This window comes from Mustela nigripes, chromosome 7 (assembly GCF_022355385.1).
Source record: "Mustela nigripes isolate SB6536 chromosome 7, MUSNIG.SB6536, whole genome shotgun sequence".
Classification (NCBI taxonomy): Eukaryota; Metazoa; Chordata; class Mammalia; order Carnivora; family Mustelidae; genus Mustela; species Mustela nigripes.
In genome coordinates this window covers 112,888,729-112,913,849 of record NC_081563.1, presented here as the reverse complement: position 1 = coordinate 112,913,849, position 25,121 = coordinate 112,888,729, and the positions used below count along the sequence as shown (strand labels likewise).

The window sequence follows — 25,121 nt, the reverse complement described above, 5'->3', positions numbered from 1 at the left end:
GGAGTGGCCTCTGCCTTCTTGTCCATCTTTCTGGCCCATCCCCCTCACAGTAGATACAAAGCAGGGATGACCAGTGTGGATAAAAGCCAACTGTGGTCACCGTTTTCCTCTGTCGCACCCACCACGTTTCGTCCCCAGAACTGAGGGGAGGTATGAGGCCGGCTGCCCCCCACCCCCGCACACACACACACAGTGGCAGTAAGTTCTATCAGTAAAGCAGGGCAGCCTGCTGCCTCTCCCCCAGGGAGCGAGGGGGGTGACTCTGGTCAGGACCCCCCGTGGATAGTCCTCACTACCGGCTTTCGTAGGAGGCCATGTCCCTTCCCACGGAGGAGAAATTTTTTGTTTCGTTCTTACTGTCTTATGTTAAGATTTTTTAAATGGGTGTGTTTGGTTTCTATAGCAGTAGGCATCTGTTTATATGCTGGGCATCTTTCTTGTCTAATCTCTCCTGTAGGTAATGGATTTAAGTGGGGGCAGTCATCTGCATTTTGGCCTCCAGGGCTGGGGATGCAGAGGGGCCTGGACATTCCTTCCTCCCCACCCCGACCCCGGGTGGCCCTTGGCCACCTCCCACCCCTCTGGAGCGAGAAGGAGGCACTGTCAGGCCTTCTGTGTCTAACTCTGGGCCGGGAGGCACAGGCCCTCTGTCCTTGGTGACAGCTCTTTCCTGCTTGTCCTTGGCGGCAGTGACAGGCCAGGCAGTGAGCATGTGTGTCCTCTCTGCTCCCAGGGACACGGAGATTGATGACCTGAAGACGCAGCTGTCGCGCATGCAGGAGGACTGGATCGAGGAGGAGTGCCACCGTGTGGAGGCGCAGCTGGCCCTGAAGGAGGCGCGCAAGGAGATCAAGCAGCTCAAGCAGGTCATCGACACCGTCAAGAACAACCTGATCGACAAGGACAAGGGGCTGCAGAAGTACTTCGTGGACATCAACATTCAGAACAAGAAGCTGGAGACGCTGCTGCACAGCATGGAAGTGGCCCAGAACGGCACGGCCAAGGACGACGGCGCTGGGGAGTCGGCCGGCGGGTCCCCCGCCCGCTCCCTCACCCGCAGCTCCACCTACACCAAGCTGAGTGACCCTGCTGTCTGCGGTGACCGGCCCCCCGGCGACCACCCTGGGGCCTCTGCAGAGGATGGGGCTGACAGCGGCTTCGCGGGGACCGAGGACACACTGAGCCGGACGGATGCGCTGGAGGCCAGCAGCCTGCTGTCATCCGGGGTGGACTGCGGCCCCGAGGAGGGCTCGTTGCACAGCAGCTTCGGCCTGGGCCCCCGCTTCCCTGCCAGCAACACCTACGAGAAGCTTCTGTGTGGCCTGGAGGCCGGCGTGCAGGTCAGCTGCATGCAGGAGCGCGCCATCCAGACGGACTTCGTGCAGTACCAGCCAGACCTGGACGCCATCCTGGAGAAAGTGACCCAGGCCCAGGTCTGCGGAGCAGTCCCTGAATCAGGGGACAGGGGCCCAGAGCTGGAGCCCCAACCCCCAGGGCCCAAAGACTGCAACTCCGCCGTGGTGGTGACGGTGGGGGACGAGCTAGAGGCCCCGGAGCCCATCACCCGGGGGCCGAGCCCACACCGGCCCGGTGCCAACCCCAGCCCAGGCCCATCGGTGAGTGTGGCATGCCCCGTGGAAGAGGAGGAGGAGGCGGCTGCTGAGAAGGAACCCAAGAGCTACTGGAGTCGCCACTACATCGTGGATCTGCTGGCCGTGGTAGTACCGGCCGTGCCCACGGTGGCCTGGCTGTGCCGCTCCCAGCGCCGCCAGGGCCAGCCCATTTACAACATCAGCTCCCTGCTGCGGGGCTGCTGCACTGTGGCCTTGCACTCCATCCGCAGGATCAGCTGCCGCTCGCTGGGCCAGCAGGGTCCAAGCCAGGCGGCCGGCAGCTCCCAGCTGTGAGCGTGTGCGGCCCTGGCCAGCGGCTCTGACGGCCTGACCAATGATCGTAGGGGTGCCGCTCTCCTCCTGCTCACGCCCTGGGGGCCTCAGCTGCTTGATTTAGTTTTGGGTAGGGGATGTGAACAGTGTCAGGGCTGGGAGTCAGGGTTGGGGGAAGGCACCCCAAACTGTGATAGGAGACAAGGGAAGAAAGACCAAAGGCAGAGAGGCACACGGAAGGGACACGTTGCAGAGAGAGGAGGTGGGGAGGTCCCCCAACCCAGCCCTGTCCACCTGGACCTTCACACAGGGCCGCCCGCCCCTGCCCAGAAGTCTCCGGGGTGTCGATGTGGGGAGGCTGGGCCTGAGGTGCCCAGGGGAGCCTCCCCACCCCTACCCCGGGTCCCATCCCATTGCTGCCCATCCAAGCCTCCTCCCCAGCCACCCCCTGCCCTCAGTCCAGCCTTCTGGGCCAGTATTACCTCCTTCTGTGGAGGCAGCTGCTGCCCAGAGTACACGCTACCTGCCCAGGACTCTCAGCAGGGTCTGCAACCCCTGGGCCCCAGCTGCAGTTCTAGCATCTTCCAGCCTGCTCCCCGCTCTGGGATTCGGAAGTGTAGTCGGGCCACAGGCATGGGCCGGTGGAAAGACGGTGATGGGCAAGAGGTGGCAGAGCGCAGTGTGGCTTCTGTGTCTGTCTGTCCGAGCCCTTCCCCAGGCTCTGTTTCCCTCTCCACGCTCCTGGCTATGTCAGATCGTTCTTCCTGTGAGAGCTGAGCCAGACAGGCTAGTGCTGGGGCTGGAGCCTCTGCCGGCCCGAGAGGAGGAGGCAGGGGCTGGCAGTTCAGGGGCACTCCTCCAGCCTTCTGAGACAAGGTCCTACAGTCTGGCAGGTGGGCTGGACTCGGCAATCCTCCGCTGGTTTGAGAAGCCAGAGGCCATGATGGCCCCTGAAGCTCAGCCTGAGTTTCACAGGGGGCCTCAGGCCCAGCTTACACTTTGCACTATGTTCACTTTGGGGCTTGGCTCTCATGCGCCCCAGCATCTCCACTGAGGGGCTGCTTGCATTCTAGTGAGGGCTCCTAAACTTAGACCTAGCTGCCTCTGGAGAAAAGCCAGCATGATGGACGGCAGGACGGGATATGGAAGCCATGATGTCTGTCCAGGCCAAAGCAGGGCACCCGGGTCATCTCCCAGGCAAGGACGGAGCAGGGCAGGCCGGAGCCCTGTGGCCTCCCTGCTCACAGCCTGAGGCCACTTGGCCTGGGAAGCTTCACTGTCCCCCCTCCTTCCCTGTCCCCCAGCAAAGCTGCTGACCTTTTGGGTCCCCCAGCAAAGCTGCTGACCTTTTACCACCACTATTATTTGATAAAGTGAACCTGCTCCTTCTCCCCTGTGGGGCCTATACCTGTCTGGTGGCCCCTCCCACTCTTCAGAGATTAGGCCCCACGTGGGGGGCGGGGGGCGCTGGCGGGACCCTGTATCTTACTCATTCCTCTGGCCCTGGGACCACTGTGGTTCTCTGCCAAGGTTGCTCACCCGTCTCCGCTGCTCCCACAGCCACCGCCTGAGTTGGGGGCTCTGCCTTTCTTCTCTGCACCCTCCAATCAAAGGGGGGGCCCTGCATGCACTGGGAGTGGGCAGCCAGCTCAGCCATGGGGCCCGCAGCCCCCTCTGCCACACGCTTTGTGCCTCCAAAGCCTCCTTCCCCTGGCTGGGGCCTCAGACCACCTGTCCTTTGCAGAGCACCACCACCCCAGCCGAAGCGCACCTGAAGTCCTGGGGCCTGGCTGGGGCTGCCCCACAGACGCTGGGGTTGTGCCATGGAGGGGCCGTGGACACACCCAATCTAAAGCCAAGCCGGGCCTGGCCGTGGACCCTGCCTCTCGTGCTGTGCACTCACGGAGCTGCGTAGCGTCTCCTTAGAAATAGTCCAAGCTTTGCCGAGAAAATAAATGTCTGACTATATTTGACAACATGAAATCTATATATTTTTCACACTGGAATTCAGTCAAGCCACATAGCCCCTCTGCTCCTGTCTGTGTCTTGCTCTCTGTGGCCTTCCTGTCGTGTCTCGTGTTTCAGTGGTCGGGGCCGTAGTCCACTGGGTCCCACCGGAGGTCCCAGTGAAGGGCCGTGCCAGAAGTGAGTGGCGCCGCCGCTCAGGGTTGCGGAGCCCTCGCCCACAACGTCAAGGCTCTTCTCTCTTGGGGCCCTCAACGGGCATTTCTTTCTCGTGTCAGTGGAGGCGGTGGCTCTGCACCCAGCCCCAGGATGGACCCCGAGAGCATGCCGGCTGGCGGCCCTGGTCCAGCCCTCCATGTGCCCATGCGTGTGCTCAGTGTCTGCATCTATGCAAAGGGGGCAGGGCGGCGCCCAAGGCTCAGAGCAAACGGGGAAGCACAGCGGCCTGCTGGCTCGGGCTCCGGCCCCAGCACCGCGGGGCACTGAGTGTGGGGCAGGAGTGCAAGGCCAAGGCCGGGGGACTGCCCCCCCTCCGGTGCTCCTCCTCCAAAGCTCCCCTTTTTCCTTCTTGCTTCATATCTCCTCCTGCTGAGCTCTGGCCTTGCCCTCCTGCCCTCGGCTCCTGGAGCAGAAATCGTCGGGGGGCAGGGGCCTCCCTCCACCGTCTGGCCTTGGGCTGGGGCTGATTCCCTCCCACAGGACATTTCCCCAGGAAGCACCTGCTGAACTGCTGGTCCCTTGGAGCCCAGGGGGCCGGAAGTGGCTTCTGCTCAGTCATAGGGCCTGGGTCTGGGCCTTCCTGCTGCTCCTCTGGCTCTGGGCTCAGGCAGGAATCAAAGCATGGGCTAGGACTCTGCACACAGAGCTGGCCTCCTGCGGAGTTTATTCTGAGCATCTCCCAAGGGGAGAACTTAGCTTTTCACTGACCAGGCTTCCCAGGCACTGTTAGCAATGGGGCGTCTGACAGCGCCTGGGGAGGAGCAGCCCCGCCGATGTTCTGGGGCCTACCAGAGGCCTGAGCCCAGGGAACTCCTGACCCCATTCTCTAGCCCAGGGGGACAGTACCAACAAGTCACAGCACACTCCCCCATTCAGCCATCCCCTCGATGGAGAAGTCGGGGGGTATGGGAAAGGGGGAAGTGGCGAGGGTCTTCATTTTGTCTCCTTTGTCCTGTTCAGACAGAGTTGTACCTGCAGCAGACAGCTCTGAATTAAAGCATGAAAACACAGCAAGCCCCTTGGCCTGTTTTCTTTACACGGTGTTTCCCTGCCCGCACCCCCGAGGAGGGATGCAAGGGGCTCAAACCATCCCTACCAAGTTGGGAGGCACAGTGGACACACAGGGAAGGGCTGAGGGGAAAGAGCTCCCTTCTGAGGTGGAGGGAACCAGAGAGCCGCGTGCTGGCTCAGCACCGCCATGTGCCTATCACAGCATGGGATGGTCACTCCCGTCCTGGGTCCCACAAAGGATCTAGGATCTAGAAGGGCCTCCCCTGCACCCCCCCAACCCCCCGGCAAGGGTCAGCCTTGCTGGGCCTTCCAGTGCACCGCAGGCCCTCCTGCACCCCTGAAGTGGGCCTCCTGTCCACCCCACAGATGTGGAAGGAGGCCGACATGGCTCCCCCTCTCCAGTCACTGCCACCTCAGGACTGGCCAAATCTCTGCTCTCAGAGACCACTTTTCACCTCTGCTTAGAAGAAAACCAGGCCTGGCATGTCATGGGACCAAGGATTCTGGAATTTTCAATTACTTTTGAAGAGGGCTTGTATTTAAAATCCCATCTATTCAAAAGCAGTGGTACTATGTACAGTTTGTGACACACAGCAAGCCAAGAGGAAAAAAAAAAGTAACAAAGAATGAAGTTGTGTTCTCTCAAAATGTGAAACTGTTTTGCTGGTAGAGGCAGCAAAAATCTTACAAGGGACCCAGTGGCAACTTTAACAAGTGTTTGGCCAGCCTGCCTACGTGCCCCGCATTTCAACCGGCACAGGGAGTCACTGCCTATGGGACCTTGTGCAGCTCCCAGCCGGAGGCCCTTAGGGGGCCTGTGCCTCAGTGGCTGCCCACCCGGAAGGTGCCCCCTCAGGACAGCCCTGGCGTGGCAGCCGGCCTCCCCCGGCATCTAGGACTCGCCCTTTCCTGCAGGAGGGTGGGAGGCTAGGACGGCTGAGCTTCTCTCTCCTGGCTTCAGACGGCGGGGATCGAGTGGTCCATGGTGTGGTGCAGCAGGGTGGGGGACAACCTAGATACAGCAACAGGGACAGTCGCCAAAACCGGCAGGAGGTGCCCCTCCTCCCAGCCAGCCAGGGCATCCCCCACAGGGCCTTCATTTCCATTTCTAAGACACTTAGGGCTCACACTGGGAGCCATCAGCCACAAGGAAGGGAGGACACTGAGCCCAGTGTGCGCTCTCCTGGCTTTGTTGGGGGGAGGTGGGGGGGTGAGGGGGAAAGCAGGAGGGGGACAGCCTTACTTTTTGACCATGTGCTCGTAGATCACGGTGGGGATGACGGTCAAGGTGACAACATTCCCGGCCATGGCCAGAATCTCTGTGACCTCTTTGTCCTGGAGAGGAGGTGAGTGACCAGTCACCCTGCAGCCAGGGGTGACTCTGAGGTCCCTCTGCAGTGGTGGGGGGGGGTGACTCTGAGGCCCCTCTGCACTGGGGGGGGCAGGAGGGGGGGTGAGCAAGGCCCTAGCTAAAGGACCCTGCTGCCATCAGGTAAGGGTCCCAGGCAAACACCAGGCGAAGACTTGTTTGAGCAAGAATGTAAGGCCCCGGACCAGGTCTCTGCGGTAAAGATGAGTACGCTCCCCACCCCCAAAGGCCAGTGTGTGGGAGTCAGTCACACACAGGCTCTGGTCCCAAAGCACAAGAAAATTACCCTTCCGTGGGGGCCGTCAGGTACATGACCCAGCCACTGGGCTCCTGTTGGCCGGCCAGCCGAGCAGACCCTTCACGGGCCTTCATCTTATACCCTGTTGCCTAGTAACACAAGGAAGGTCTGTGGATGCCATTCAGACCATGGAGAGAACAAGAAAGGACAAAGCTCTAAAAGTGGGCCAAGCGGACCAAACTCTGAAGCATGGCCACAGAAGAGCTTCCGGCCCTTCCTCAGAGACAGAGCGACTGATCACAGACATCTAACTTGGTCACGCGCTCAGCCATTGTGGGATGAGAGGCGAGGATGTGCTAGTGGGACTAGTGACAGCCACAGGGTGGAAACGGATCTGCTTTCAGGAGACAAAACCATCTCAAAAAGCACAGCTACATGGAGCCATCCAGGAAAGGGAGAACCCGAGTCTTCAGAGCCTCTGAGCACCACGGTTTGCCAGGGTAACTGGCAAGTTCCTCACGAAGCCGCGAGCCTTTGGGGAGGGAGGGTCTGCCACACATGGTAGTGGAGACTGTCCAGCACAGGAAGCAGAGATGGGACAGGAATGGCTTGGTGACGGCCCTTGAGAGGGTGGGGTACTGGCTTAGATCCATGCCACCTGCAGAGCGGGAGGCCACTGCCCAGGCCGCTTCAGCCAGGGGAGACCCACAGTTCGGAAGGCAGGAGGGGACAGCATCCTCCCTCTCAGTCACAGCCGCGATGGAGGACCACTCACGGTCCGGGTGGCAGCAAGTCAGCATCAAGCCCTTTTCACTTGTTCAGGAACAAAAAGCCACATGACTCATCATCCCCGGTCCCTGAAGGTGCCCACCCCTCGGGCAGCATCCACTAGACCCTGGACCCCTTGCTCCTTCTTGCTTTTTAAAGATAAAACTCACCACACACACACACCCTCCAAAGATGAACAGAGGCCAGAAGTGTGTTTCTGAGCAGCAATTTTCAAAAATCTTCTTATTACGGGGAATGTGAGCCAGTATCACGGGAGAGGGAGGAGGGAGGTATCTGCGCAGCCAGCAGCCCCCTCCCCAGGCGCCCCGTCCTGGCAGCACTCCCCCTCACCCCCACCCCACCGCTCCTCTGACCCCACAGATCCTCTGGCTGCCAGGCAATAGCTTGTATTTACTGAGCACTTCCCATGGGCTTGGCCCTGTGCTCAGAGCTCTACCTCCCTCATCTCAGAGAACCCTCTCAGCAACTGGAGGAGGAGGGCCTCGGGCTTAGAGAGGGACAGCAGCCCGCCCGCAGGCACGAACCTGCCCTCCGTGCAGCCAGCTCTCAGCCCCTGCAGCTCCCGCCGGCCTACCTTCAGCCCGACGACGTTCTGCCCGTTCACCTCACACACGGCGTGGTTGGTGAGGAGCCCGTTGTGGGCCGCAGAACTCCCTTTGACCACAGAGACCACCTTTCCCTTCTTGAGGACAAAGCCAATGTGGCCCACGCTGTCCTTGTGCATGGTGACCGTCCGCTGGAAGGGCCTGGTGGGGAGAGACAATGAGCTGGGCCAGGACGTGGCTGGAGGCAGAGAGGGAGGCTGGGGGCCTGGCTACCCACCTGTCCCGAACGACCATGATGATTTTCTCGGCTGACGCCCTCTTCAGCACCCGGTGGGCTCTATCCGTGCTCCACCCGGCACAGTCACGCCCGTCAACCTGCAGGATCTGATCCCCGAAGCGCAGCCCCACAAGAGACGCAGGGCTGTGGGCCTTCACCAGCTGCACAAAGAGCCCCTGGAGGAGGAAGGACCCTGACGTCAGCTGCGCAGCCCACTCTGAACCCAGGTCCCTCCTGCCGTTGTTCTCCTGATGGTCTAGGAGCTACAGCTCTGTGCAGACAGGACAGGGGTTACCCCATTTGCCTGGGGAGGAAACGCTCCAGGCCACATAGCCAGGGAGCAGCTGAGTCAGGCTCTCAACACTAGCTGGCGGCTACATCCCCAGCCCCTGGACTGCCTAGCTTCTTACAATGGCATTAGCACCCCTGGCTTCCCCTGTCTGCAGACAGCTGCCTGGAACCCAGAACCCTCTGGAGCAGTAGGAACCCAGAGGGGGTAGGTGGAGGGTCCCTGCTGCTAAAACCCAGCACCAGCCCTGAGGCCTTGGGGGACAGAGGTGGAGAGGAGGAAACTGAGCCCGAGGTTTGGTAGGCCTCAGCTCCCCTGCCTGCTCTGCACCTTCCTTACTGTGGACAAGGCCCACTTTGCCCCCTCCCAGACTGTGGCGGATGCGTGGGGGGGATGCCCCCACCTCTCCTGCCCAGCCCCCAGCCTTACCTGGTCAATAGCCTTCAGCCGCAGCCCTGTCTTGCCATGCTCGTCCTTGCACAGGTGGATCTCACGTACCCCAGGCTTGATCTCCGCACGCCGTGTGCCAAGGCTGTTCCCAGATAGTGGTGCCACCAACTGGCCTGGTGAGGGGCCAGAGCTCACTGTCTGCAGACACCAGGGTGGGGTCAGGTGGCCTCTGGGGCCTCATCAGGATGGAAAAAGAAGAATGTAGTCCCTGGGCCCTATCCCATCCCCAAACTAACCTCTTCTCTGCAGGGGCTGCTAGGGGACATGGCTCCATGAAGCCACTAGGGGGCATCAAAGTCTGTGCCCCTGAAAATCAGCAGGAAAATGAGGACAGAGAGAGGATGGGTATACAGAAAAGGGACCCTCATTTTGCAAGGCACACTGGGATCAGGAGAAGACCATTTTAAAATCCAACTAAAAATACAACAAAAATTTTCAGCAAACGAGGAGCAATCAGGGGGAGAAAGGACTTGATTTTTGCCTTGAAAAAAAAAATGTTAGCAAGAAATATAAAAATAATGCTTTCCCCCGGACTAAAGCCCAGAACAAGTCAGGATATCACTCTCACCACTACTATTAAATACAGTACTGGAATAACTAGCCAGAGCAATATGGCACGAAAAGGAAATAAAAGGCGTACGGATTGGAAAAGAAATATTTGCAGATGATGTGATAATCTAACAGGAAATTCCGAGGAATCTATAAACTCCTAAAACTAATAAGCGAGTTCAGCAAGGTCACAGGACACAAGATCAACACACAAAAACCAACTACACTTTTTATACACGAACAGCATGCACATGGAAACTGAAATTAAAAGTACACTACCAACTATAATCACTCAAAAATAAAAAATAGGAGTAAGTCTAAAAACCCATATGTAGGAATTGTATACTGAAAACAAAAACCAAAAAATGACTGATAAAAGATACCAAAGAAGATCTAAATAAATGGAAAGGTATTTTCTATTCATGGATTAGAAAAACATAGTGAAGCCCTCAATTGTCCTCAAACTGATATAAAGATTAAAGGTAGGGGCGCCTGGGTGGCTCCGTGGGTTAAGCCTCTGCCTTCAGCTCAGGTCATGATCTCAGGGTCCTGGGATGGAGCCCCACGTCAGGCTCCCTGCTCAGCAGGGAACCTGCTTTCCCCTCTCCCTCTGCCTGCCTCTTTGCCACTTGTGATCTCTGTGTCAAATAAATAAATAAAATCTTCAAAAAATAATAAAAAATAAAATAAAATAAAAGATTAAATATAATTTCTATCAAAATCTTCACAAGATTTTTGCAGATGTAGGCAAGGTTAATCTTAACTTTATATGAAAAGACAAAGAAACTAGACTAACTAAAGCTATTTTTTGACAAAAGAATAAAGCAGGAGGAATCATTCCACCAAATTTAAAGACTTATTATTTAGCTACAGTTTAGTAACAGTGGCGAGACAGACACATGGATCAATGGAATAGGACAAAGACTCCAAAAGTAGCCTCACAAAAGTAGGGCCAACTGCTTTTTAATAGAAGTGCCAGAGCAGTTCGATGGAAAAGAAATAGTCTTTTTGACTAAGGGCATGGGAGCAGTTGAACATCCACAGATAAAAATATGAAACTTGACCTAAGCTTCACCCTATACAAAAATTAACTCAAACTTCATCACAAATTTTTTTTTCAAATTTTATTTATTTACTTGACAGAGCAAGAGAGAGAGCAGAAGCAGGGGGAGCAGCAGGCAGAAGGAGAAGCAAGTTCCCCACTGAGCAGGGAGCCCAATGCGGGACTCAATCCCAGAACCCTGGGATCATGACCTGAGCCAAAGGCAGATGCTTAACTGAGCCACCCAGGTGCCCCTCATCATAAATGTACATGTAAAACCTGGGGTGCCTGCATGGCTCAGTCAGTTAAACATGTGACTCAGTTTTGACTCAGGTCATGATCTCAGGGTCCTGGAATCAAGACTTGCAACGGGGTTGGCTGGAGATTCTCTCCCTCTCCCTCTGTTCTCCCCCTGCTTGCTCTGTCTCTCTCTAAAACAAATAAAATCTTTCAAAAAATGTAAAACATAGAACTATAATGGTTTTAGATGAAGATAAGGGAGAAAATCTTCAGTATCTGGTGCTTGGTGTAAATGTCTTTAGACAGGACAGCAAAGCCCCATCCACAAAAGAAAAAGATCCATGAATTGAACCTCATCACAACTAAAAATTTTGCTCACACTTGGGAGAAAATTTTTACAAGCAACCTATCTAAGGACTCTAGAATAAAGAACTCTAAAAACTTGACTTAAGGGGCTCTGGGTGGCTCAGTCATTAAGCATCTGCCTTCAGCTCAGGTTATGATCCCAGGGTCCTGGGATCAAGTCCCGCATCAGGCTCCCTGCTCAACGGGAAGCCTGTTTCTCCTTCTCCAGTTCCCCCTGCTTGTATTCCCTCTCTCTGTCATAAATAAATAAAATCTTAAAAAAAAAAAAACTTGACTTAAAAAAAAAATATCCATTGAGAAGATGAACAAAACGTATGAAGAGCATTTTACTGAGGAGAATTTACAGCTGGCAAACAGCACATGACAAGACACTGAGCATCACCAGCCACTGGGGAAATGCAGACTCAGCCCGTGAAGACACGTCACTCCACACCCATCACAATGGCAAACATTAAAGAGAAGCTGGCAAGGATGGGGAGGAACTGGAGCTACAGGTGTCACCGGCAGGAAAATAACATGGTAGAGCCACTCTTAAAAGAGTTTGCCAGTATCTTTTTAAAATTCAAAATATGCATTTCTCTTACAACCTAGCAACTGCACTCTTGGACATTTATCCCGGAGAAATGAAAACTTACGTCCGTACAAAAAAACGGTACACAAATACCCATAATAACTCAGTTTGTAATAGCCCCAAACTGGAAACAACTAAAATGACCCTCAATGGGTTAAACAGAACTCTGCACATCCATACCATGGACTATTAATAACACAATGGGATGAGCCAGGGGAGGGGGCGGGAGGTGGGGAGAACAGGTGAGGGGGACTAAGCACACACGTGCCTCGACAGGCTCCGGGTGATGTATGCAAGTGCGGATCACTGCACTGTACTGAACTAACATAACACTGTAGTTAACTATACTGCAATTAAAATAAAATGAAACAAAAATAAACAAATAACAAATAAATATAGAAAATGGGATGAGCTACTAATATAGTGAACAACCTGGAAAAAATTCAAGGGCATTATGCTGAGTGGAGAAAGCCCATCTGAAAACACTATATGGTCCCAGGAAGGTAACATTCGGAAACACAAGAGTGGAGGCAGAAGACAGGCTAGTGGTGGCCAGGGGGTTAGGGAAGGTGAGGGGAAGAGGGTGCACATGATCACAAGGGACCAGCCCGAGGGAGACCTCTGTGGTGACGAAATTATCCGTGCCTTGGTTGCACTGGTACCTATGTGGGTCTATCTCTGCAGGTGACAAAGTGACACAGAACTACAGACACTCACTGGACCAATGCAAAATGCCCGCTTTCCTTATCCTACAGTTACGCCACCGCTTCCCCATTAGCCCTGGGAAAGCTGGGTGAGGGCAGTCTTCTGCACTCTTCTCTGTACTATCTTTGTGACTTCCCATGAATCTGATTATTTAAAAATAAAAAGTTAAGCATAACATTTTTAATTATAAAAATGAATTCATCTGTCATGTTTTTATCAATATTTAGGTGAAAGGCACTCACGTCCTCATTATTGGAACAAGGAAGGATTCAGTCAAAGGCTTCCGAGTGAGGTATATACCACATGACTTTCTTGGCTTCTTGTCTGTATTTCACAGCATGACTATGGTGGGGGGGATCACTGTGGAGCAGCACTCCAGGGCCCCACACGTCCCTATCCTGGTTGACTTTCTCCTGTGAGCCCCTCATTGGCCCACGGCTGAGGCAGTTCTCATACTCACCCGCCTCACTTCATAAGACCATTGGTGGCTGGGTTCTGCCACCAATGTCCCACGTGGGGACAGGATGGCCAACCAGCCCACTGACCAACGGCCCAAGGAGATGCTGGAGGCAGGGGGTTTGAGTGGGGATGGGGGCTCTAAACAAACATCTTTTCAGGAGGGAACATTTCTTTCACTCCCCTGAGCTCTGGAGAGCTGGAGTCAAGCAAGCACAGTCATTTCACCCGGCGATCAGAGCTGGGTGGCAAGTTGCTCCCTGCCTCAGCTCTGCCGTCCATGCAACAGTTGTCAAGGCATGGGCAGCTCCTTCATTTGAAGTCTCCAAGCTTAGGTCGGGTTTAACGCCTTCCCTTTGCATCCAGCTGCCTAAAGCCAGAGGCCAAAGAGCAGGCAGGGGTCCTCTGTGCCCAAGTCTGCAGGAAACCCCAGCCCTTTTAATGATGGCTCAAAATGAAAAGTGCCATCAAGAAACAGCCCAGACATGCTGGGGAAGAGGAGAGTCCAGTCTGTTCATATGGCAACACCAAGAGGGAGGGAGAGTTGGCACATTCTGTGCCCACATTAGGCAAGAGACAAATACCTACGGTAGCACCTTCTGGAATCTGAAGCAGGTTCTGCTGGACTTCTTGGCTGGAGAGGGAAAGACCCATGTAATTTTCCAATTCTGCCAGGCTTGGGTACAAAACTGACAGGAAGGGAATGGAAGGGAGAGGAAAGGTGTTATTCAGGGGTGTGACCTTGGCCACACCTGCCTGGCTCCCATGTGCTCACTCATCTGTATCAGGAAACAGGGCCTGGGGGTGTTGTTTACTCCTGAGAATGCAAGGGAACCCTTGCTGGTGATGGGGGTTCTCTCTTCAGAAGGGCTGAGGGGCAGGGTTCTCCCCAGAAGCAGCCTGGGACACAGAATCCCTCCTGTGCCGCTGTGGTGTTCAACGCCACAGACTATTTGGCACCAGGGAGACATCTGACACCAAGCCCAGGGCCGGTGCTGGGGTCATGAGGCCCTGGCTCCTAGGAAATCCAGGGGCTGGGGGTCTGCAGGGGCTGTAGGAGGCCGGTGTCTGACCCCAGGGCGGCTCCCAGGAGACTGCATGGCAAGGAGGGAAAGACTGGGTCTGAGGTCAAGTTAGCTGCCACAGGACCTGAATCCAGACTGCCACCAGCAACTCGAGGGACCACCACAAACATCTTTGGTTTCCTCACTTGGCCTCAGAAGGTAGCTCCAAAGGGGACTTAGTGCTCTTACTCAGCCACAGTTTTCTCAGGCTCCCTCTCAAAGTGTTCTGCTGAGGGTAAAATGTTCAGGAAGCCCACAGCACAGGGGCAGGCAAGAGACTGCTTGGAAGTGGCCACAAGAGGTCACTGTCGGTCAGGAGCACCCCACCCCCGCTGGCTCACTCACCTGAAGACTGGGAGACTGGCAGGGCAGGCATCCTGGATGCAGCTCTGGCCTGGGCCTGGGGAGAGGTGGGAAGCGCTGGTCATCTGTGCCCAGGACCCCCAGAACTCTTGGAGCCCGGGGCTCCCTGAGGCTGGGAGTCAGGGCCTTAGTTATGCTGGCAGCCTAAGGTGGGGTATCCACGTTTCTGGGGAAGGTTCTCCCCATAGCCTACAACCCACCAAATGTCACGACCCACTTACTACCTGAGGCAGCCAGAGCACTGAGGCCTACCTCCCAGTGAAATTCTCGATCAAAAAGTCCCAAATTCTCAAAACCCACTGGAACCACAGGTGGATGGAAGGAAGAAGGAGCTTCTGGGGATGAGCAGGCCAAAAGCCATCCCCATCGGACTTACTCTGGAAGCCTGTCTACAGTGGAGTCTACCTGAACTGGGATGGAGGAAGCGCTAGGAAGCACAAAAGGCCTGTCTGCAGCTGTTTGGGCTTCTCCATTCCTGCTCTAACTCCACTGCCTTAGCCTCTGGACGTCTGTCCACCAGCAGGTCCTGCAGAGGTGACCTGCATGGCCAGGGACCCAGCACCCAGCACCTTCCAAGACAAGCCTCCCTTACCTATCCTGGGGCAATCACAAAGTCCCCACGAGGGGACCTAGGCTCACACATGCCTAGTGGCTTACCTGAATAGCTTGGTCCATCTTCAGGTCCTCCAGAGATGGGTACAGGGTGGACATGGCACCTCCTTGGAACACCTACAGGGCACAGAGGGTGAGGAGTGGTGAGGGGTGAGAGGAAGTGTGGATGTCTGCCTCCCCCCACCATGTGTGCCACTCAGGATTCTCGGGATGAGAAATAAATCAGGAAGGTATCCTCTGCATTTTGGAGATGGGGGAGTGGAGTTTGAACCCAAGTCTGATTTATTCCCAAGCCCACCCTTGCAAAATTCCATCCCATCTGTTCAGCTGATTCTGGGCTTTAGACCATGGACCCAGGGGACCACCCAGGACATGCTGGCTGGGAGGAGCAGGGCTAGGGATCAAGTCCTTCCCTGCCATGTTTCAAAGGCCAGATGGAGGGATGCCTGGGTGGCTCAGCTGATTAAGTATCTGCCTTTGGCTCAGATCATGATCCCAGGGTCCTGGGACTGAGTCCCTCATCAGGCTCCCTGCTCAGCCATGAGGGGTGGGGGGAGGGGTGCTGCTTCTCCCTCTGCCTGCTGCTCCCCGTACTTGTGCTCTCTCTCAAATAAGTAAAGTCCTTAAAAAAATTTTTTTTTCGAAGTTCAAACAGGCTTAAAAGTTCTGGTCACTCGAGACCCAAATCCAGCAGGTTCATAGTGAGCACCTGCTGCATACCTGGCCTTTGTTAGGGGTGTGTCCAGCATCAGCCCCCAACTACACAGAAGTCAGTCCGGTGTTAAGTAGGTGGGGTCTTCATTACAACAGAGAGGCAGCAGGACATTTAGAACCCCTCCCCCAGCTCCCACACCCCTGCTCACTTCTGGGTATTTGAGCTCCTACTGTATACCGCCCATTTCTAGCCTTGATCTTAGCCTAGGCTTCCACTCTTCTTGCAAAGCTCTGATCTTGTCAAATTCCTTGTCTTAGGTTTTGCATGTAGTCCACTAATTTGAAAGTATGAAGTATTCTGCAAGGTCAAATAAAACCTGTCTGCATCTGGCCTGTGAGCCACCAGTTCCAATCTCTGGAGGAATCAGAAGTCTGTGCAGGCCACCTTAGGGAAAGTGAGCTAGACACCGAGAGCAGAGGGGAGCCCCTGGGGACTCTAAGGGTGGGTGAGACATTGCAGGCTCCTGCAGAAGGGCTTACTGGCTGCCATCTGGAGAACGAGAGGAGGCAAGACCCTTTGGAGGATGTTGTAGTGCCTGGGGAGGGGTGGGAAGATGATGGAGGTCTGCACACAGCGTGGCAGCTAGGGGTGAGATGTGAGTGAGGAGGAACTTGATAGCAAGTTAGAAGGAATGGTGTACATGGGTAGAGGGGTGGTATCAAGGCAGCAGGTGAAGAGGAAAGAGAAGGAACAATGATGGATAAGGATGACCTTAGCCCCTGTGGGCCACTCAGGGGGGATACCCAGAGGATCTGGACCAGAGCAGGGCTGGAGTCCCATCTCCCCTGGTGCAGTCCGGTCAGTTCCCTGTGACCACCCTAGGGACCCCTTTCTTGTGTACACCTGCTCTGATGTCTTTCCACCTTCCCAGGATGGAAACAAGGACCAGAGGTCCCAAATGCATTTCATTCACCTCTCAAGTCTTGTTTTTTGGGGTTTTCCCAAATTTGAATTAGTGCCAGTATTTTAAAGCCTGCTAATAAAAAAAAATTCTTCACTTCTAACTTGTATTGAAAAAAAAAAAAGTCAAATTATTTGGCAGTGCAAGAGCAGGAATCATGCACAGCGACACCCAGTCCAGGCTGAGCTGCAGCCAGTCTCTTAGATGGGGCTGCCTGTGCTTTCCTGATTCCCAAAGTACCTGGCCAGAAATTTACATCACCTGCTTGGCTCCCGGAAGCAGGCAGCTCCAGATCCTTGTCCTAGTCTGGTCTTTACTGCAGAAATGATCACCTCAAGAGGGCAGAGGTTGTCGCAGAGGGAGAGGGAGACTGGCTCTGACTTCCTTTAGACCAGCAGGGAGAGTAAACCTCTTTCTTTGCCTCTGAATTTCCCCACTGTGCACACATTCTGGGAGAATTTTCTCTTGCGACAGTCCTCAGCAGGTACCACCCGCCAAAAATAAGCCTTGTTACGAGGATGATGTATGAGGAGTATATGTGAAAATGAGAGGTCAGCTCTGCCCCACTTTTTCTACCACTGAAGCAGCACAGCAGTTGTATTTTTAGTGGTTACCCTCTAGGAGAACAAAACCAGAGATCCACTTCCTAGAAATCACTCCCAGGCCAGGACCACACAACACTTTCTCTGTATCTGGGATCTTCACCACCTTCACCTTCTGTGAGTCTCCACTCAGTTTCAGGCTCTGGGCAGCATTAGGAAATAGGCATTCCCCTGCCTTTTAACATTTATGATTTAGTGGGGAATGGCTCCCAGTTAACAAATATGCTTAGTGCCTCGTTCAATCATCCATCTGTGCACTCACGTCATTTGAGTATCTACTCTGCACCAAGGACTAGTCACCTGGGTCATCTGCTTCTGGCACACCACCCCTCCGTGTGGGGTACTCTTTGAAGGTTTAGCTCAAATGCTATTTCTTGGGTTGCCTTTTTCAGGCTGTGGGACACCCCCCTGCTAGTTGGTCGGGTCTTCTTGTGTTCCTAACCCTGACTTGTGCTTTCTACTGTCTAGCTATTTATCATATCACATTATTGACATCTGGGTATTTTGTCATACCAGATCCCTCACCTCACAAGGGCAGGCAGGGGCTGTGTCCTGTTCACCACATTCTACGCCTCCTCACAATGGCAAACATGCATGGTGACAAAAAAGTTATTTGAGTAAAACAGTAATTTTCCAAGAACAGACTAGAAATTTCTGTGGGCATTTTTGGGTATCACGAGACTGAGGGGACATCAGTAACATTTAGGAAAGAGCAAACAGAGATCTGGACTTCCTGGAACGTGCAGAGCAGTCACTGCAACAAACTATCCTCCCAAACCTTTATGTGGGCATAAAGCCTGCTTGTACCGTTTCATATACAACTACAGTACTAACCTAGTTTTAATATGCCGTATGTTATCCAGACATGCAAATACCAGGTTAACCAAGGGAGGTTATGCTTTGTTTTGTTGGCCATTTTGGGAAATCAGTGTCAACACTTCTCACCAGAATACACCCACGTGTGCCTGACTGTCATATTAATTCCACACCTGTACACAAACACTTATCCTTTGACTGGAGACGTCAAATACAAACTGTGGCAGAGTTCAGTTGAATGCTGTCTTCTCTTACATCCAAACATACTCATTTTGAGTTAGGTACAAACACGATCTGGTGTAATCCTGTTTCGGCTTTTGCAAAGTTAAGAGCGTGTTCTCCTACTATAAATTACTTTCATTGCTCGTGTTCCGTGTTCATAATAACGACTCGGCATCAGGCTGGTTCACCACCGGGAACCACCATTCAGGACGAACCCGCTTTCTCCCTGCCAGCCTCAATCTTCTCGCTTTACGCAAGCAGGCACAAAGTCCATGCATGGGGAGCTGAGGAAAGCCCCACGAGTCGCTAGAGCCTGTTCTTCACCCCAGGCCTCAGTTTCCAAATCCGTCGCACTGCTGAAACTCTCCAAACTTCTCCCACTCTGACACACCCTCAGCTCCTAAACCGGGCGGAAGCGACGTCTACCAGTTGCTCGGGGCTACGACGCCTGCGCAGAGTCCCCACTGGGGCGCTAGGACGCGCTGCGGCATCTAGAACGCATGCGTCCTACCCACCCAGGCCAGCGCGCCGCTACTGGTGGCTCCCAGCTTGCCCCGCGGCAGCGGGATGAAAAATGGCGACTTCCTCGCTGGCTGGGTTGGTTACTGAATTGCTAGAATCCCCCCGGCCTCTCGCATTCTCCAGGTGGCCGTGGCTGGCGCCGGCACCCCCACAAACACAAAAAAGGGTCAGGTAAAGCAGCAGAGTAAGGGATGGGAAGGATCGATCGGGCCCCTTGTCCCCTCTTTATCCGACTGGAGGCCGCGCGCAGCTTTAAAGGAGCGAGTGTCCCCCCACGTCCCTGACTCCAGAGGACCATTTACGGCTTCCAGAGGAGGGAGGGTGCAGGTGATCCGTTCCCTGATGGCTGGTAAGATTCAGTTTCTAAGGTAGCTGTGGGAGGAAAGGAGAGTATAGACATGTCTGCTCTTCCCGCAGCCTGTTGCTGGAATAGAAGCCCCCTCACCCGCTAAGGCTTAAGCGCTTTCAGTTCCCGAGTAATTTCCCGCCCGTTGGGACATCACTGACCCTCCCACCAGGTATTTTTGCCTGGCCCCGACTTCTGACCAGGTGCTTAGCTGCAAGTGCCCCGCCCCCACTCTACGCAGGTTCACCCCGGGATCCCACCCAGAGTAGCTGAGTGATTGAGCCCTGCCACCCAGAGTAGGGGTTTTGTGCTTAGCCAGGCAGATCACTTCCCACATTAGAATCAGACCCACTGCTCTTATAAGGAATTCAGGCAGTTTGGCTTAGGGGGTGCAGGCTAAAGCAAAAGGCAACAAAAGGCTTAGGCAACCAGGAAAGGCTTTTGTAGGAGGGAAGGAGGAGGGTTCAAGGGAGTGGGTGCGGAATGTGCTACTGCAGGGATAGGGAGGCCCAGACCCAAGGGTCCAGCTGCCCTCCAGATCTTTACTACCTCCCAGGTTATTCAAACTGAGCTCATTTTTTCCTAGCATTGCTGCCCCTCTTCATCTGTCCTACCAAGTCCACCTCCTGGTCTGAGCCAGAAATCTGGGAGTTAACCTCAGCTCCTGCTCTTGAAGCCCTACGGAGCTCTTGTTCTCAGGATAAATCTCTAAAACTTCAACTTGGCATTCAGATGTCCATGACCTGACTCCTACTACCATCTGGAGTCACACCTCACTTTTCCACACTTCATCCTGCATTTCATTCATTCCAGCCTGCCTGCTGACACTAGAACTCACACTCCTAGTTCATGCCTCCCTGCCTTTTCAGGTTCCCGTCCCTCTGTCTTGAATGCCATTCACGCCTTCTCCTTCCCCTTTGTTCATCTGGTGAACTCCTGTTTCTTCAGTTCTAAGCTTTCCCCCCAAATCCCCACACCCCCACACACGGAATTAATCAAACCTCCCTTCTCTAGACCCCAGAACCGCATATTCACCTATTCATCATTCATTCTGCTAATGTTTACTAAGCACCTCTGTAAGCAAGGTCTTCTACATTCTCTGGGATTGGATTTCCTCTGTGCTGTTTTTGTTTGCCTGTTTCCCTCCCCAGTACTGAGCCCAGTGTCTGGCACACGGCAGGAGTCCAGTTACTCTTTCTTAAAGGAATGGGAAAGCAAGACACAGAGGGAAGAGAAAGCCCCCAAAAAAGTCCTTTGAAGAGAAACTCTGGGCCTAGAAAGGAGGGGGAAAAAAAAAAACCCCCGCTGCTCTAATGAGGTGGATTAAAAGGCTTTTTCCTACAGTCTGACAATGAAAGAGTTCCTCAGCTCAGTGCTGGCTTCCTGCAATTAATTGGCTCCTGTGAAAGGAAAGTAACCCATCTCTCTCAAAGGAATTTTCCTTTCCCTGCACTTTACAGAATTTCCAACTCTGAACTTCTGTATTTTTTGATAACAGCAGTAATACCACCCACAACAATCCAGCAGTCGGGTCCTCGGAGATCAGCAGGGCTGAAAAGGGTCGTCCGCTCCCACCTTTGGGTTTTGGAATGAGAACACTCTCTTGGAACACCTTGTTCTAAATAGCTGAAACTATGGGACTCCTACTTGTTCCTGTGGACAACTCATCCATCCTTCAGAAGACAGTGTGTGGGGGAGGGAAGCGTGGGTTAGAGTGTCAGAGGAACAGCTCCTGGAAGGCCAGATTAGCCCAGGGATGTGGTGAGTTAGAAAGGAAGAGGCTGTTGCTAGGCAACCAGCATGTACCCCCCCCCCCCTCCTCCTCAGGGCTGTACTGCCTGCTGGAGGAAAGCTGTGAACATCTTCGGGGGATGCAGATGCTCCCCAGTACAGGGCCCTAAGAGGCAAAGCAGGAGCAAGACCTGGGAGGCAGGCAGGACTGGGTTCAGGCTGCTGCCTCTAATTTGTGAGAGCAAGCATGGATGAGTCCCTTTTGGGTGTCATATCTCCCTTTGTGAGATGGGTAACAGTACTTGTATCACAGTTATCGTGAAGATTTAAAGATCCTTAAAAAGAGAGAAGATAAATACAGAAGGCACTTAGCACAGTATCAAGCACATAAAGGGTGTGCAGTCATCGTTAGCTGTTCATTCAGGACATTTACTGAACACCTAGGTCCCTGTGCTGTTCTAGGTACTGAGGCAGTGAGCAAGAGGAAAATCCGTCTTTGAGGGTTTCTTTCTAGCTGGACAGGGAAGTGTGTCACAAGTCACAGAGAGAAAGATAAAGCAAGATGGAGGGTAGGGTGTCCAGATGTCCGCAAGGGCCTCACTGTGGGTGGGGAGTGACAAGGGACTATGTAAAAGCCTAGAGGGGTAGGGCAGAGCATCAAAGCTGAGGGCATGGCCACTGCGGTGGCCCTGAGTTGGGGGTTCCTCTTGTTCAGAGACCATCTGGCTGGTGAGACTGGAGTCTTGTTCAGAGGGGGGGCCAGTGGTGAGGAAGTAGGAGAGGATGGGAGTGGGCCAGGTCTCCAGGGGGCTGTGGCCAGCATTTGGCATTTACTCTGCTGAGAGGGGAGCCCCTGGAGAACATTGAGCCACAGAGTGACCTGTTCCAACTTACATTTTAACAGGGCCACTTTGGCTAATATTGGAAGAACAGACCAGCAGGGCAAGGGTGGACACAGGGAGCCCCAGGGAGTATTGATGGTGGTGTGAGAATTGTTATTAGTTTGGAAATCAAGGCTGTAAAACAAAGAAAAACTCTAAAAACACAAACAGTTGTTTCCGTCAGTTCCAACTGCCCTGTGCAACGACCCAGTGCGTCTCCCCCGCGCACAGCTGCCTCGTCTGAAGCACCATTTCCTGAGGCCCCGTGGTGTGCGGGGCACAGACTGTCCCCCTTACTTCCATTAGTTTGTCCAGTGCCCCTGAATGTGTGGGGATGTGTCCAGTGTCCACACAAGGAAACCATTCCGAGTGAGGCCAAGCCACTGGCCCCATTCCCCAGCAGATTTCTTCTCGCCTACTTAGGGTAGTGGGTAGAAACCGTTGCAGGTGGAGACATAAGTAACAGAAATTGAGGAATATACTCTCCGCTCCCTGTGGAAGTCCACTCTGCCTGGCCTTCCAAAGGCCCCCCCTTTGATAAGCAGGATGTGGGCCGCATGTCCCGAGCCCTATCACAGGAGGTCCCAAGGAGCCTGCAGCCCCCATAATATCTGGATAAAGATCACTCAGCCCTCAAACCTGACCCAGGGCAGGCGTCAGAGAAGGAGACCCCTGTCCACACTGTTCCCCCCAGAGGGAGGCACCTTGAAAGAAAACTGCCTGGGAGCCTCCACAGGGATCAGGACCAGCCAATGGGCGTAAGAACAAACCTCACAGACCTCAGTCGTGGTCAGTACGGGCCCCAGCTCTTACCTGCCACCTGGGTGCTGCCTGGCGTCCTTTGTCAGCCACTGCCAAGAGTCTGTTCCCCTCCCTGGGAGCGGGTGCCCTTGTCCCAGCCAGGTTCCTGCTCTGGGAAGGGTGGTGCCCGCCCCCCAGTCAGCTGACTAACCCGGATGGATTTAGGTAAAGGCCCTGTGCGTGTATAAACAAAGCAAGTCACCGGGCCCAGAGGAGGGTTCGGGCCTTAGTCAAGATGTGGAGGTGGGGGTAGGGGCCCGCTGCCACTGGTGGGAGGGATAGGAACCAAGACTTCTTGACCTTGAGGAAGTCCGATTTGGATTGGACATCAGTCCCGCTGAACGTGAGGACAGTTTGAGGGGGCATCCAGGGCCTTAAAAAAATGGCCATAACTTGTGACCCAGCATTCCCCCCTTTTATTTTTTTAATATGGAATGCCTTACGAATTCACATGTCATCTTTGTGCAGCGGCATTCTCCTGGTAATTTATTCCAGTAAACAAGTAGGCATTGAGGTCCTGGAGCCCATCACCGTGTTGCTTATAATAAGGAAATCTAGAAAGCACAAGCCCCAAGTCACTGGGGTCTGGCTAAACAAATCCTTATTTGTGGAAGATCACAAAGCTATTTGTGTCATTTAAGGAAAAACCATGAGGAAAGGTTCCCAAGACGGTGAGCAAGATACTGAAAAGTCAGTATTGTGATTCTGCTCTTCTGTTTGGTTTTCATCTCTTGAAAAGTGGATATGTGTTGCAACCAGTTTGGGAGGATGTATACTGAAGTGTTGGAAGTCTGGGGGCACCTGGTGGCTTAGTCAGCTAAGTGTCCGACTTGCTTTCTGCCCAGGTTGTCATCTCAGGGTCATAGATCGAGCCCCCACGTTGGTTTCCACGCCTGGCATGGAGCCTCCTTAAGATTCTCCCTCTGCCTTGCCCTGCCTCAAAAAAATAAAATAAAATAAAATGCTGAAATTCTGGATGTGTGTTCCAAGGTAGTGGGGGGCGAGTTGGGTTGGGTTTGAAGTTAGTTTTTGCTTTTAGTGCTTATAATTTTTTCTAAGGGGGGAGCAAATTAAGCTTGTTTTAAAAAGGAGTTTAGATTGGTTTTCTCCAGGAAGAGGAATAAGGGGCTGTGTTCTGGGCCAGGAGGGGATTTGGTTATAGTACACTTTTTGATACGTCTTAAATTTTGAAGAATTTGAATGTATTACCTACCTCCCCAAATAAATACAAGTAAACAAAAAAGGGAGAAGAATTTAGTTTAGGTCCTGGTGAGCTTGGTTGGACAGGGGTGCCTGTCCCTCTTGGTGCCTGGGGAGGAACTGGGGACCTGTGTGCTGGGCAGTCCCTGTAGAGTGACACAGGGCACCGACACAGGACACCCACCCAGGGCGGGGTGAGTATCGGGACTGCTCACCGGCCAGGCAGGTCCGAGTCACAATCCCCGTGACAAGCCTGGGCAGAGTTGCACCAGCCCGGGGCATCCCAGCCTGTGTGGGGGACCAGCTGGTGTGCAGCGCCACAGAGGAGACACCGCCAGCCTCCCAGGAGCTTACAGCCAGGAATCCTACCCAGGAAAGCTCACAGGAACAACAGCAAGGAAGGCAGTGGCCACTAATCATGCTTTAAAGCCCTCATCTCAACGTCCCATATCCTCTCTACTAAGTAGGCGAGAGAGGCAAAGGACTGCTCAAGTTACACAGCTGGAAAGTGGCTCCCAGGCCATGTTTTCTCCTCGGTGAGACAAATGCCACTGGAAATTGAGGCATAGATACATCTGAGGGCTGAGCCATATGGGCCCGAAGGAGGAGTTAAGCCATGGGTGATGGACCCATCTTAGGCCAAGTCTTTATAAAAGGCCCAAGAAAACTAGAAAATAATGATGCCAGTGGAATCACACGAGTCCCCCCACCCCCAATACACAATCTGCACACACTTCAGTTTACTCCAGTCATGGTCTGAAAGGGCCTTGGAGAGGAGATGGAGAAGGAAGCGGACCCAGAAGGGTGAGGGACTTGCCTGTGGTCACATGGTAGGTGAGCCCAGAGCCGGGGCTCAAACTGGGCCCCAAACCACCCCCCCCACACACACAGGCAGGGGTTTCTTTCCACTCTGTAGTGTTCCAGCACGTCCCGTCTCTCACTCTTACCCTGCTTCCCGACCACCCAGGTGGAGCTTTGTGGGCATGCCCCTGCTCATAGTCTTCAGGGGCTCCCTATGGAAGGGTCAGGACTAAGCTCTGTCCCCATCACTGCCTTTTCAGTCCGAGTCTCCACCCTTACCTCACGCCCGCATCACATTTCCATCCCCGTGCCTGCCTGTTACTTCTGGAATGCCTCCCTTGTCCCCACCAGACCCCTGAGCTCCTTTTCCAGGAAGGCCCCCGGTCATCCCCATCCATCTGGCCTCCCCAGCCTCTGACCTCCAGATTGGACTGTCCTGCGTGGGTCAGGCTGCCAGTTAGACCTGAAGCTCCATGAGGACAGGGCCTAGTTATGAGATCAACAGCAGCTGTTTTCAAAATAAAAACTGAAACTTATGCTTCAACTGGGTTATGTATCTGCTGCATTCCATATTCGT

General features: G+C 53.9%; 2 protein-coding genes across 8 annotated transcripts in view; one reads left to right on the top strand and one right to left on the bottom strand.

The window, feature by feature from the left end:
* The window catches only part of SNPH (syntaphilin), a 35,986-nt gene extending 30,902 nt beyond the window's left edge, over positions 1-5,084 (top strand). For all 7 annotated transcript variants that reach the window (XM_059406693.1, XM_059406691.1, XM_059406690.1 and 4 more), the window contains one exon: positions 734-5,084. In XM_059406693.1, the coding sequence (XP_059262676.1) occupies positions 734-1,907 (1,174 nt within the window). In that variant the 3' untranslated portion in view covers positions 1,908-5,084. The remainder of the gene's footprint in view (positions 1-733) is intronic.
* A 90-nt stretch (positions 5,085-5,174) lies between these two features.
* Positions 5,175-22,662, bottom strand: SDCBP2 (syndecan binding protein 2). Its single transcript, XM_059406695.1, has 9 exons — positions 22,556-22,662; positions 15,052-15,123; positions 14,377-14,431; positions 13,556-13,656; positions 9,018-9,176; positions 8,300-8,475; positions 8,052-8,223; positions 6,325-6,416; positions 5,175-6,093 (listed from the first exon to the last, which is right to left on the bottom strand). Exons 2-9 carry the CDS (start codon positions 15,103-15,105, stop codon positions 6,039-6,041), a joined length of 864 nt encoding a protein of 287 aa, XP_059262678.1. The 5' UTR covers positions 15,106-15,123; positions 22,556-22,662; the 3' UTR covers positions 5,175-6,038.
* Between the last annotated feature and the right edge of the window lie 2,459 nt (positions 22,663-25,121).

Excerpts from the sequence above, each read along its gene's own strand:
- SDCBP2 (XM_059406695.1), bottom strand. The coding sequence starts at position 15,105 with ATGTCCACCCTGTACCCATCTCTGGAGGACCTGAAGATGGACCAAGCT. Across the intron at positions 8,224-8,299 it reads ATCATGGTCGTTCGGGACAG|GCCCTTCCAGCGGACGGTCA; the intron begins GTGGGTAGCCAG and ends TCTCCCCACCAG. Across the intron at positions 6,094-6,324 it reads TACGAGCACATGGTCAAAAA|GTTGTCCCCCACCCTGCTGC; the intron begins GTAAGGCTGTCC and ends TGCTGTATCTAG.